This window comes from Cibotium barometz, chromosome 25, assembly GCF_041138505.1.
Source record: "Cibotium barometz isolate CiBa-2024 chromosome 25, ASM4113850v1, whole genome shotgun sequence".
NCBI classification, from domain to species: domain Eukaryota; kingdom Viridiplantae; phylum Streptophyta; class Polypodiopsida; order Cyatheales; family Cibotiaceae; genus Cibotium; species Cibotium barometz.
The window spans coordinates 42,915,299-42,928,149 of NC_141070.1; the positions used below are offsets into that span (position 1 = coordinate 42,915,299).

Here is a 12,851-nt window from a genome sequence, read left to right on the forward strand (position 1 = left end):
TGAGTGGATACAGTATACAGCTCGCATTTTGATGGGGCATCGTAGGTCAGAGGCGAGGGACGCATTTAGAGAGGGGAAAGAGAAACCTGTTTGGCTAGATGACAGGGAGTGGGCAGCCATTGCTCAGGAGCTCACCGAGACACTAGAGAGGTTTCAACAACAAAGAGAGGCGGCAAGGGCAAGACTCCAAACAGTAGGGGCTTCTCATCTTGGGAGTGGTGGTTACGAAACCATGCGCCATGAATTCGTAAGTATTTGTAGCAATTTTATTTATGTAAATGTATGTATGTGGGCTAAATGTTGATTTCTAAAAGTTATAATTGTTAATCGTTTGTGCAGGAGTTGGCCATGAATCGCCCACCAAGTAGGCGAGAGGAGAAGTACGCTCACAAACATGGCCTTGTGGCCTTATTTGAGATGCTTGAAGAAGAAGGAGAGACCGTCAATTGGGAGGCATTACCATGATGTAAGATGACCTTCAAACTAATGGTATATGATCAAAATATTATTGAGTATTAATGTTTAATTTAATTTCTTGTTTGTCGATCAGGAAAATAAAAAAACAAGCACGGTTGTTTTTGTGCTCTATTTTAGACAGAATGGTGGTGTCTGTTTGCTGTTGTTGAACCTGTTCATTGCAGGCAGCCAGGCAACAGCCAGGCAACACTATTCTAAAAAAATTCTGGTACAGCGTCGGTATATTCCCCGGTATGTGCACCGGTATATTCATCGGTATATCTGCCGGTATTGGCATCGGTATAGAGCCCGGTACACACCCTGGTATACACCCCGGTATAGACGCTGGAATAGCCGTCGGTATTATCGCCGGTGAGCGTCGGTATAGACGCCGGTATAGACGCCGGTATTGTTACCCGACGCTTATACCGACGCTCTGGTTCCGGCGCGTATATGACGGGGCTTTTTTAGACCCCGTTGAATGACGTCGGTATAAGCGCCGGTATTAGGCTAACATGTAGTAGTGGTGGTGAGAAGAAAGGACAGGGTGTCTCCTTCTACATAATCCCAAAATCCTTTACCCATTAGGAAATTGGTCATTCTGAACTTCCAGGCTTGGAAGTTATTCTTATCTAGCTTCTCACTAACAATCTGATTAATTTCATCAAGCATGTTTTCTTGTAGCAATCAAATAACCTAATGATTTGCAAATTTTATCTTTGCCATTTTTAACTAAGTTTAGTTCATTTATCGTCATGAATTTCATCTCATGCATGTTGTAATTTGTTGTAGGAAAGGGTAGCAGGTCACCCCCTATGGCTCGAGAGAATAGGTACCACAAGCATCACAACAAAGCTAAGATTTGGGAGTGGCTTAAACACGAGCGAGTGGTCATTCACTGATGTATCCAACAAGCTCAGTTAGGCAACTTAATGAGTAGTTTAACTTGAATTTTAATTATCACCCAAGTTTCTCAATTATTATGTTGTTTTGGTTGTGTGGCTAACATTTTTGCATTGTATCACTATTTAACATAGGAAGACGATGCTGAAAGTAACAGTGATGATGTAGGTGGTGGTGCACATGGTCAAGATGTGGGTGAGGAGTGTTGAAAATTGTGCTACTTGGGGTGGATCCTAAAAAGAGATAAACTTGATGATTAAGAAGCTACACTAATTAGGCACGGAATAAAAGGGCTAAGTAATGTCACACTTAATCAAGATACAATATCATTAATCAAGCTCATAAAATGAGCCAAGAGTACATCATTTTATAGCTCTCATGGTGGAGCTCCCAATCACACTAGGTGTGCTACCTTGTGCCATCCATGTGTCCATATAAATGCTCATACTGCTTGTGCCTCCTTGAACTTTCCATGTGCTACCTTTTTGAGCTTTGACTTCACCTTTTACAAACGACCATATAAATCCACCTTTTTCAATGAACCCTTCGTCTATTCCTTTTATAATGTGCATCCTCCTCCCCTTACTCTACACATGTTACACCCTCACACATTTCATTTCTTAACACCTCCCCTCAATGTGATGAGGGTCTAACACCTAGCATGCATTGACCTAACTTACACTCCAGGACTCATATGGTTGGAGCGGTCCGTCTAGGTTTCTTTATGAGCTACAATGTTTTCTTTATCTTGACGCTTTACACACCAAGAGAGTGGGGTTATAACCAAGAGCTAGGAGCCATGATCTTTCTTTACCCTTAGTGGCCTTGATTTGTTGGGCTCTTTGACTTGTTCTCCACCTTGGACTCAGCGGCTTTTACCTTGTTCCTTTTACTTATGGAAGACTCAGTGGTTCTGGCCCATTGCTTTCTCGAGAGCTCTTTCTTTGCCCTCACATATACTGCATAGTCTGAATGCATTGGCTCTTTGTCCCCCTCGTCCTCTTGATTTCTCTATGTCTTGTGAGTGCACATGCTGTGGAAGAAGATGTTGCTCATGTTATTGAAACTTTGTTTCACTTAGAGGAAGATAACTTGTGATGGGAGCATTATCTTCTTAGCAAGATTAGTGTGAAGCCAAAAACATTGGTTTGTGCTTCAGATGCTTAATTAATAGACTAATTAGGAGCTAAACCAAACACTTATCTTAATCTCTTACTGAGAACCAAAACCCTAGGGAGCTCTGATACCATGTTGAAAATTGTGTTACCTAGGGTGGATCATAATAAGAGACAAACGTCATGATTAAGAAGCTACACTAATTAAGCAAGGAATAAAAGGGGGCTAAGAAATGTCACTCTTAATCAAGAGCACTGTGGTAATATTTCCTGAAAACAAGAAACATTTGGCATCTTTCAAAGATTCCATAAAAAAAAATTAAAATTTTTAATCTCTTTTTATAAAAAGTGGTCTACGCATGCGTACAACACTACCAAAAATGATAATATTTTGGGCACTTTACACGTTTCTTACAAAAATTGACATGAAAAAAAAAGACTTCATTTTGCTTACTTTTTGAGATTATAATTGAAAATCTAACAATAAGTTTTCAAAAGTGTGCCAAAATAGAGACAATGTTTATTATTTCCATCTTCAATCTAGGAAAAAAATTGATACAACTATAAAAAGAAGTTATTTTCTAAACATATAGCTTAATATGGCATAGTTATGGTTCCTCATAATCATTGCTATCTATACCAACACCATTAGTAGTTGATGTTCCTTTCCCTAAGAAAGTAGACGAGGCATCCTCTTCTTCACTATCCACAAATACATTTTTTCTTGTGTACACTTGAAGCTTAGACTCCTTGGGTCATCTGCCATGTTAACATGATTGAGGATGTGCTATAGAGTGCAACTATAAAAAATTAATTATATGATTATATTACAAAAGCATTATCTTGATACAGTTATTATCTCAATTATAAAATCCTATTTTGGCTCTTGATAAGAGTAGTATTAAAATCCATTTTGAAGCTCTTGAGTATCACAATTTCTTAATTGATAATATATACTTTTTTAAAAAGAGTTCCTTACATAAAGATGAATTTTAAAATATCCTGAATAAGCTATTTAAAAGTTGTCTAATTTTGAAAAAAAAAATTACACTCATTTTGAAAGAAAATGTGTCCTTGATGTGACAAAAAGGGGGTTAAAATGGTAATTCTAGTTATTAAATGAGTTTAGAAAGCATGAAAAAGCTTGCTTTAAGAAATAAAAGTTTATACTTTCCAAAATACTTTTTTGTAAAATATCAGGCAGGGAGACGGGTTCGAATCCTACTGGTTACTACACATGGTAAGAATGTTTTAGCTATAACATTTGCGAGACCAACTTAATGCTGAGTAAGAACTTCTCAACTAAGAGTTGATGTTTTTCATCAACTTGAAACAAAACATCAACTTTTATGAAAATTTGATATTTTGCATCAAGTTGAAGTAAAACATCACTTTATATGTAAAAGTTTTTTTTTAATACAAAACTTGATGTTTTGCATCAACGTTATGTAAAACATCAACTTTCAAAACTTGATGTTTTGTATCAACTTTGATACAAAACATCAAGTTTGTGGGAAAGTTGATGTTTTGCATCGACTCGATGTAAAACATTAACTTTTCCATAAAAATTTGATGCAAAAGATCAAGTTGTGTGGAAAAGTTGATGTTTTGCATCAACTTTGATATAAAACATCAACTTTTAGGGGCTATTTTTCTGAACTTTGAAATGTTTTTACAATTTTTATGAGATTTTTTTTATTTTTATCACCAATAAATCTATAAAACTCATTCCAAATAGATAGTAGCCAATAAATCTCAAAAAATTTAAAAAAATCGTATGTCATAGAATTAAAAAATATTTATGCCTAGAATAAGATGATATAGGTAGAACATAGGTTTAGGGCTAAAGACCTGAAAAACACACATGGTTGCAACCTTTGACTACAAATTTAAGAGGAGATCATTAAAAAAAAAATTCTTGTCTATGTATCCTTGTAACCTTTGTAACATAAATAATATCGCTACATAGTAGATGCCAAAAATTCATGATATAGCAGAAGAGCTAGATGAGATAATCCCCTGATGACCTGTAATCCATTGGTTTTGATCTAGATGTGCAAGGCTGCAGTGATTTGGAAAACCATGAGTCGATTGATTCGCCAATCTTGATTTTTGTTCTACAATTCAATTCTAAAGCTGAAGAACTATAAGCAAATACACGTGGTGGGACCATCTTTGTCGGGGAGGGGGGTGCATGTGAGCCTAGACTCTGTCATGCCTATGTGTAATAGTATGCTCTCCAGCATAGGGGACCTTGAATCTACTGTCATTTTGTGAAAGCTCCAAGCTCCTCTATACCACCAATCAAGAAGCCATAAGATCCTCTCTTTTCTCTTTGTACACAAAGACAATGTCACCGAGCGAAGATTGCATCTCTCAGTATCCTTTGCATGTCCTCCAAATAATTATAACTAGAGCTCATTCTACACTATCCTTAGACATACCATCTCTCAACATCCTTCACATCTACTCTAAATAATTGTAACTAGAGCTCATTCGTACACTACTCTTAGATATACAATCACCTATGTTCATGAAAATGGCTATCAGGATCAAACATCAACATATGCATACTATGAATTTTTTCCACCACACTACATATGTACATGATAAAGCTACAATATCTGCCTGCCACCCTTATCCATATTGCATAACAAGAATTTTCTTCATGAAAACAAATGCCTACATGGGTCCAAATTTACACCCATAGGCTATATGATGTCTGCCTCTAAAATTATCCTGCCGAAAAAATATTTCAATTTTCTACTCTTTTAACATGCTTAGGTTTACATCCTTTATAGTTACCATCTTCTACATATATATATGAATATAAGTCTACCTTTGCACACCTATAAGTTGACCTCTTTAAACTCTTAGCATTGGATGCCCACTATCTGCTTATAAATAATAGAGCAAATAATTATGTCATGCAAACTGTCAAGGTAAGTATATACTAAAGGCTTTGTTATTTGGGTCTAGAAATAGACTCAAGGATTTTTTTTAGGATTTTTCATAAATTATGGAGCTTATATTGTTATGTACTCTAATATTTTTTGAGTGCTTGTCAAAAAATGTGCATATTTATGCATAGTGGTAGAATTTTTTCTAAGAAAGTCCATTAAAAAAAGTGTCTTACATTCATGAAATTTATAAAATAATTTTTTATTTGAAAATTAATGGTATTTCTTTAAGTTGTGTAGAATCCTATGCCATTTTGTAAGTCAAGTTTATTTTTATGTCACAAATAACAACAATTTATAAATCTACGAAGGTTACATGTGTTCTCAATCTTGAACAAAATAACAAAATTCATGTAATTTTTAAATTTATACATGGAATTCTAGATGTGTTTTCAAAAAACTATGTCTTTAAGCCATTTTTGAGATTTCACACATTTTGGGAGGGAATCTTTTTAGGTAACCCTCGTTAGTTACCTATTTTACTCACCACCAACAGTGTTTAAGACACAATCTTATTAATCAAGCTCATAAATTGAGACAAGAGTATATCATTTTATAGCTCTCATGGAGCTCTTAAATCACACTAGGTGTGCTACCTTGTGCCATCCATGTGTCCATAAATGCTCACACTACATGTGCCTCCTTGGACTTTCCATGTGATACCTTTTTAACCTTTGACTTCACCTTTTATAAATGACCATATAAATTAACCTTTGCCAATGGACCCTTAGTCTATTCCTTTTCTAATGTGCATGCTCCTCCCCTTGCTCTACACATGTTGCATGCTCACACATTGCATTTCTCAATAAGGAGAATCTTGATGAAGATGAAGGTGAGGATGATGCATTAATTTAATTAGTTTTCTTAGTCATCTTCATCTTTATTCATTATTATACATGAATAACTTTATGTAATTTTCTATATAATCCAAGATATTGCATTACAATTATTTTTTATGTTTTAAGTGATTAAATGTTTTTTAAAATACGATTAAGTAGTGTTTAAATAATGTGATTAAAGAAAGGGGGACAGAATGAGGGAGACATGTGGGGACACATGTCCCCATATCTCTCACTTGGGGGGTCACTCATAAATATGTAAGCGTAGCACGTGGGTTCAATAGAAGGGATTTTTAAAATTATTTTTTTTACATAATTTTTTACATACAGAAGGGTATCATTTAAGGGGGTATTCACGGGTTGAATAGAAAAAAGGGTATGTTTTACTCATGAAAAATTCACAGATAAGGGATTTTTAAAATAGGCCTTGAACACACGTGATACAGAGGATTTACTTATAGTGAACCCCCCGAGGTCTCTCCCCCATTCTCTCCTTGTTTTGTTTTTGCAGACATTTTGTAGCTATACACACACTGCTACAAATGCAACTATATTCGTGGCTATAGCCATGTGAAGTTTTTTTCCATAAATGGATTTTTTTAAATTTACACGGCTCTGGACATGGATGTGCTTTTTGTTTGTTGTAGTGATAGAGCACACATAGCTCTATACATCCATACTTAGAGCATGCAAAGTTCTATACATGTATACATAGAGCATGCATAGCTTCATGACATGCATAAATTGATCTCCACTACTTTGCCCACTTTTTTTTAGCTTACAAAAAAGTGTCAAAAAGTTATTCTCTCTCCATATGGCACTTATATTTTAATGCATGGGATGTGTATGGCAAAAGAACCTGTAGAGCGAGATGATGCTATAGGAGGGGTAGATATCCTTGTCGTCTTTGGAAGTATATTACCTCATAGTATATTTTGTCTTTTAAGAAAAAAAGATTATCTTATAAGTATGACTTGAAATTACAATTAAAATTTAATGTTTATATACATCTAGCTTGAAGTAGTGAATTGGTCGGCCCCATATGTAGGATGAATATGAGTTTGCATTACAGTGAGGTTTGAAAGCTCTCTTTGAAAAGGTGCACAAAGAAGCATGGATTATTATTTATGGAAGCCTAAACAACCTGTAAACTCTTTGTTTTCTTAAACTATTTTTTACTTGTGTTAGTTTTAGGATCATGTTTTAGTTTTACTTGTGTTAGTTTTGTTGTGTTTTAGGATCATGTTAATACAAAATGTGGCCATGTGTAACCGAAAAGTAATGGAAATGTCCAGTCTCAAAACAATAGGAATGTGAGGGTTGAGGATAAATTTGCACAGGCTGACAAAACAATCAAAATATTGTAAGAGGAGAGATAATCAGAAGATAGTGATTAATAGTGTTGATATTATTCTCTCCCACTTTATAACTCATCATTTGGAAATTTTGGATAATATTACATTTTTATCACAAAGTTTATGATTTTATGCTTTTTTGTTATATGTTTATTCTATATTTATGATTATGTTGCATGTTTCTATGTTTATGCTTACATTGCATGCTTCTATGCTTATGTTCTTTTGTTCTATGTCTACTAGGGCTTCCATCATCTTATGTGGCCTCTATTATCACTCTCCATACACTCTCCATTGCATGCTTCTATGCTTATGTTCTTTTGTTCTATGTCTACTAGGGCTTCCATCATCTTATGTGGCCTCTATTATCACTCTCCATACACTCTTGAGAGCATCCCCATTTGTTTATACTTGTATGTTTTCAATTATCATTACATTAGAAAAAAAGAGAGAAATAGAGCTAGAATGGGGGAGAACATCTCTCCCATTCTGCCCCTATTTTTTGTTGTGGTCTGCAGAGCGCAGTTATATATATGTGAGGCTATATACACGGCTATAGCCATGTATAACCACGTGTATAGCCGCAAGCATAGTCTCATGTATAGCCTCGTATATATAGCTATACTATAGACTATAACAAGCAATATATATGTGTCATGTAATTTCTCACTTTTATATTTCCATTGTTCTTGTGCGGCTGTAGGCATAGGTATGCTTGCCTTCTTTTATAGTTATACATACACATATATATATGCATGTATATATATGTATGTGCATATATAAACATATACACACACACGTGTATGTGTGTATGCGTATGTATGCACATACATACACATACATGTGTGTATGTATGTGTGTATACACACACACACACATGTGTGTGTGTGTGTGTGTGTATGTGTGTATGCATGTATGTATGCATGTATGTATAGTGTGTGTGTGTATATACACTGTGTGACTTTAACAAAATGGAAAAACTAATCATGTTTTGTACTTTGGCTTGATTCTACACACACACACACACACATATAGAGATTGCTTTGATGTTGACCAACTCTCATCATAGTTTGAAGTTATCTACAAGAATGAATGCTTTATGGACAAAGATGATTGTCAAGGACCATAAAGGGTACAAGGTAAAGTGTTATAAGCAAGCTCAAAATCTATAAGAATATTAGAGTTCTTTATGTGCAAGGACAATTCTAGGACTGTTAGAGGTGCAAAGATTGCCATCTGTATGTACAAAATGTGCAAATATTTGGCACATAAAACAATAACTAAAAGTAGCGATGCATTTAACATAGAATGCGATGAGGGAATCAAAATACGACGAGACTTTATGGTGTTTCAATTAAGTACATAACATGATGAGGGAATCAAAAAACGACGAGACTATATGCATGTAATGGCGGCATGTTAACGTCAGTGGCCGAGCACAAGCACCCCTCTACGTCAAGTCTAATGAGGCCAAGCAGAGCACAACAATCTCTGGCATGCCATCGAGCTTGATGATGTCGGAGCGGGGAAGGGCAACAAGTAGTGTTTATTTTTGAAGGTTGCAGAGCCCTTCTAAGGGTAATTTGACCTGCTAAAGAAGTATGAAAAAGAATCTAGTATTGCTCTTGAAGTGCTATTAAAAAAAATTGCCCTTCAAGGGCATGTAGGTATTAGTTTGTTGCTTCTTTAGATATACATTACACATTAATTAGTTCTTTTTTTGAAGACGCTCGTTGATAGCTTATTGAGAAAACTGATGAAGCTTTATAGCCGAACCATGGTGATCAAGAAAAACAAACTTCATAAGCAAAGAGATTGTAATACAGTGTGTCAATGGATATATTGTTACCATAATGGGTCAATGACTTAACAATTTCATTTCATTTGTAAATGTTTTACGAAGGAACTTGAAAGATAACCTTTATGTTGACGGTCTTTTGAAGGGCAAAGAAAAAAATATGCCCTTCACATTGAAAGACAAATTTGAAAGAGGCCTTCTTAAGAAAAAACATACCCTACTTGCAAAAATAAACACTGTTACGAGTGCAGTGCAGTAGAGTTCGAGCTCGTGCCTCTGGGTTTTGCCAGTACACTAAACACACACACCCGTAGGTTATTATTACTAACCCAAGTTAACCGGTGTAGACTTTCTGCAAACTCTCTATGTTTGTATGGTCAACACATATACTTACCTTTTTTTAATTGCCTATTATATATACTAGTACGATGATGATGCGGTATAGTTTGGAATAGCATATATATCGCGTCCAATTTAAGTATTTTTATGTTTTTTTTAAGCGTAAACCTAAGCATGTTAGCTTCTTTTCTGAAAATTTCAAAATTCTGGCTCCTCTTCCTACCACTTGTTAGCTTCCCAGTCACTTGGAACCTTCAGTTAATAGATCGAATAGATATATACTTTCTATATGAACATTTTTTATGTAAACCATTTCATTATAAAAATACTTTGTATGTGTGTATGTAGGGGTCCGAAGTCTAGCCTATATGTGTAAGGAATTTTATCCTACTACTCTACACATGTACATACTCAAGTACCTTAACAAAGGGTTACCACTCTTCCAAATATTGATTGTTTTTCAAAGTTATGGGAAAGCTTAGGGACATGCCCCACAAGTGACTCGCTCAGCCGATACAAACTCGACTACTAGAAAGGGGTGCCACCCTTCCAAATATTGGCTACTTTTGAAGGCATTCGGCAAGCCGTGGGGGACGAGTCCCACAAGTGAGTCACTCAACCAATATTGGAGTGAGCACCGTGCATAGTTCCTAGTGACTGGGCATTGCAATCAAGTCAGGATATTTGATGTCCATGAAAGCCACCATCCCTGATTTAGAGTGTTGTGCTTGAGGGGCAAGCATAGCACATTGTATCCCCACAGGATCGTGGATGACGAGGTGGAAATGCCCGGCCGATGTAGCGAGATGACTTAACTAATCTCTAGGACAACGACCATTGTGCCATCCTCTATTCACAAGGCTACGGCCTTGGGGAGGGACAAAAGAGTGTTTTGAATGCCAGCCTCTACCGAGGAGTAGGCTACGGCCCTGATGAGGACAAAAGAGTGTTTTCAATGTTAATCAACCGACACTAGATCGTAAAAGAGTGTTTTCAATGTTAATCAACCGACACTAGACCATAAAAGAATGTTCTACAGCAAAGAAGAGGATCGCTCATCTAGAACCATAAATGATATGCAAAAGAATGTTCTATTGCAAGAAGAGGATCATCAAGGACCATTTAGAACCATAAATGATATGCAAAAGAATGTTTTGTTTGGAAGAAGAGGATCATCAAGGACCATAAATGATACGCGGCTAAGTGTAATAATATAACGAGGTTTGGGAACTTTAATAATAACAATAGACTTCTTAATGAGCAAGGAATTTAAGAAGAAAAAAGACATCAACAATATATATTGCGTACATAACGTGATGTATGGCTGTAGATGTATCGAATGGCAACAATGCGAGGGAATTAGCATACGAAGGTTTGATGTCTTAATTAGCTACAAGGGCAAGGGTGGTGGTTTAAGCATCTCAAGGGCATGAGAGGTTAGGAGGCACTTTGCAGCCGCAAGTGGTAAGGATGCTGACGATGACGTCGAGTTTTGCATGCACGTTAACGAGGCCGAGGACGTTAGCATCGATGGCAGCACACAAGCACACCTCCACATCAAGCCCAATGAGCCCGAGCAGAGCACAGCAATCGCTTTGATGAGGGTCTCCTAGAAGGCCGCCCAGTATGGGAACGCAGACACCGAGCTTGATGATGTCAACAGAGCATGTGGCAGGGGGGGAAGGCGTAGTAGGAGGTGATGGAACTGGGGGAGGCATGGTGGGAGGCTTAGTGGGCACTGAGGGAGGCGTAGTAGGGACTACTGAGGGAGGCTTAGTGGGCACTGAGGGAGGCGTAGTAGGGACTACTGAGGGAGGCTTAGTGGGCACTGAGGGAGGCGTAGCTGAGGGAGGCTTAGTGGGCACTGAGGGAGGCGTAGTGGGAACTGCAGGAGGAACTGAGGGAGGCTTAGTGGCCGGAGGCTTAGTGGGCACTGAGGGAGGCTTAGAAGGAACTGATGGAGTGGGATGTGTAGGGGGCGGGTCATGTGCTTCATCGCATGACCTCGCGCTTGGAAGATCGCATCCCAGGATTATAACTATCACCACAACAGCTTCAAAAAGAAGCGGTAGAGAGCAACACAGGCGCTTGGTACAGCAATCGGCAGCCATAATGACAATGTGTGACGGGGGGGGCTGGCCGGCCGCTGTAGAGAGCTTGCTGCTCTTGAGCTAACTGGACAATGTCTTTAAGGCCTGCGTGTGGGATCTATATATTTATATGGCCCTTCCGTTGCTGCAAAGCGCGGCCACCTGCGCAAGAATCTTTGAGTAGTTGCACCGCATGTTGTTCCCCAGCTGTAGGCAGGACCCGTGATGCTGATGATATAAACATCACGCCAAAAGGACGATAAATTTCGGCGTGCGAAATGTGACAACAATGAGACAACGTAACGCATGAGTGATGCACGTCCAGCTCGCTGACCGTAGTCAACCACCCACACGGTAAACTATAGTATGCAGCTTCGACCTTTCAACCAACGTTGCTTTTTGATGGGCCTCAAGCATGTTTTTTTTTGGGCATTTTGTTATTTTGAGTGACTAAAAATTTAAGGTCAAATATGAAATGACTGGCACTATTTTTACTAACCCATCACAATGTGAAGGGTGACCTAGCCCCTCAAAAATCATCCTTGTTTTCTATTGTTTCTATAATTGTCAAGATGTTATAAAATAGCCACATTTTTCAGCTAACTTGAAATGACGTGCTTTAACAAACACGTAAAAGTGATGGGTATATGGAAATGGATGGTGTGTCTTTTCGGTCTTGCCTTTCAGGACGAAGACTATGTTGTGAGGAGATGGTTTTTTTCTAGCCAAGCAGTGCTGGATATATTATTATTCCTTTTCTTGCATTTTTGAAGACTATGCTTATTCCACATAAGTTGAATGTCACATATTTGATAGACTAAAAAATGTCATGCTTTTGTCTTCGTCGTTTCTTTAGTGGCCAATCTCTCCTAGCTAACGAAGGAATTTCCTTTCAAGTTCTTTTGTTGGAACATCACATGAAAAGTTGGGGATATAGTTGCATAATCTGATTAAGCATTAAATAGTCGAAAGTCCTCATTTCCTTAGGTACAAATT

The 12,851-nt window shown here is 37.3% G+C and overlaps 1 protein-coding gene across 1 annotated transcript; it reads right to left on the bottom strand.

Annotated features, from left to right (window-relative positions):
* Positions 1-10,947: 10,947 nt before the first annotated feature.
* LOC147624589 (uncharacterized) lies at positions 10,948-11,940 on the bottom strand. The gene has a single exon (XM_086819993.1). It carries the CDS (start codon positions 11,874-11,876, stop codon positions 11,187-11,189), a length of 690 nt encoding a protein of 229 aa, XP_086676119.1. The 5' UTR covers positions 11,877-11,940; the 3' UTR covers positions 10,948-11,186.
* Positions 11,941-12,851: the final 911 nt, after the last annotated feature.

Bases quoted from the DNA above. Each gene is read 5' to 3' on its own strand.
- LOC147624589 (XM_086819993.1), bottom strand. From the start codon at position 11,876: ATGGCTGCCGATTGCTGTACCAAGCGCCTGTGTTGCTCTCTACCGCTT.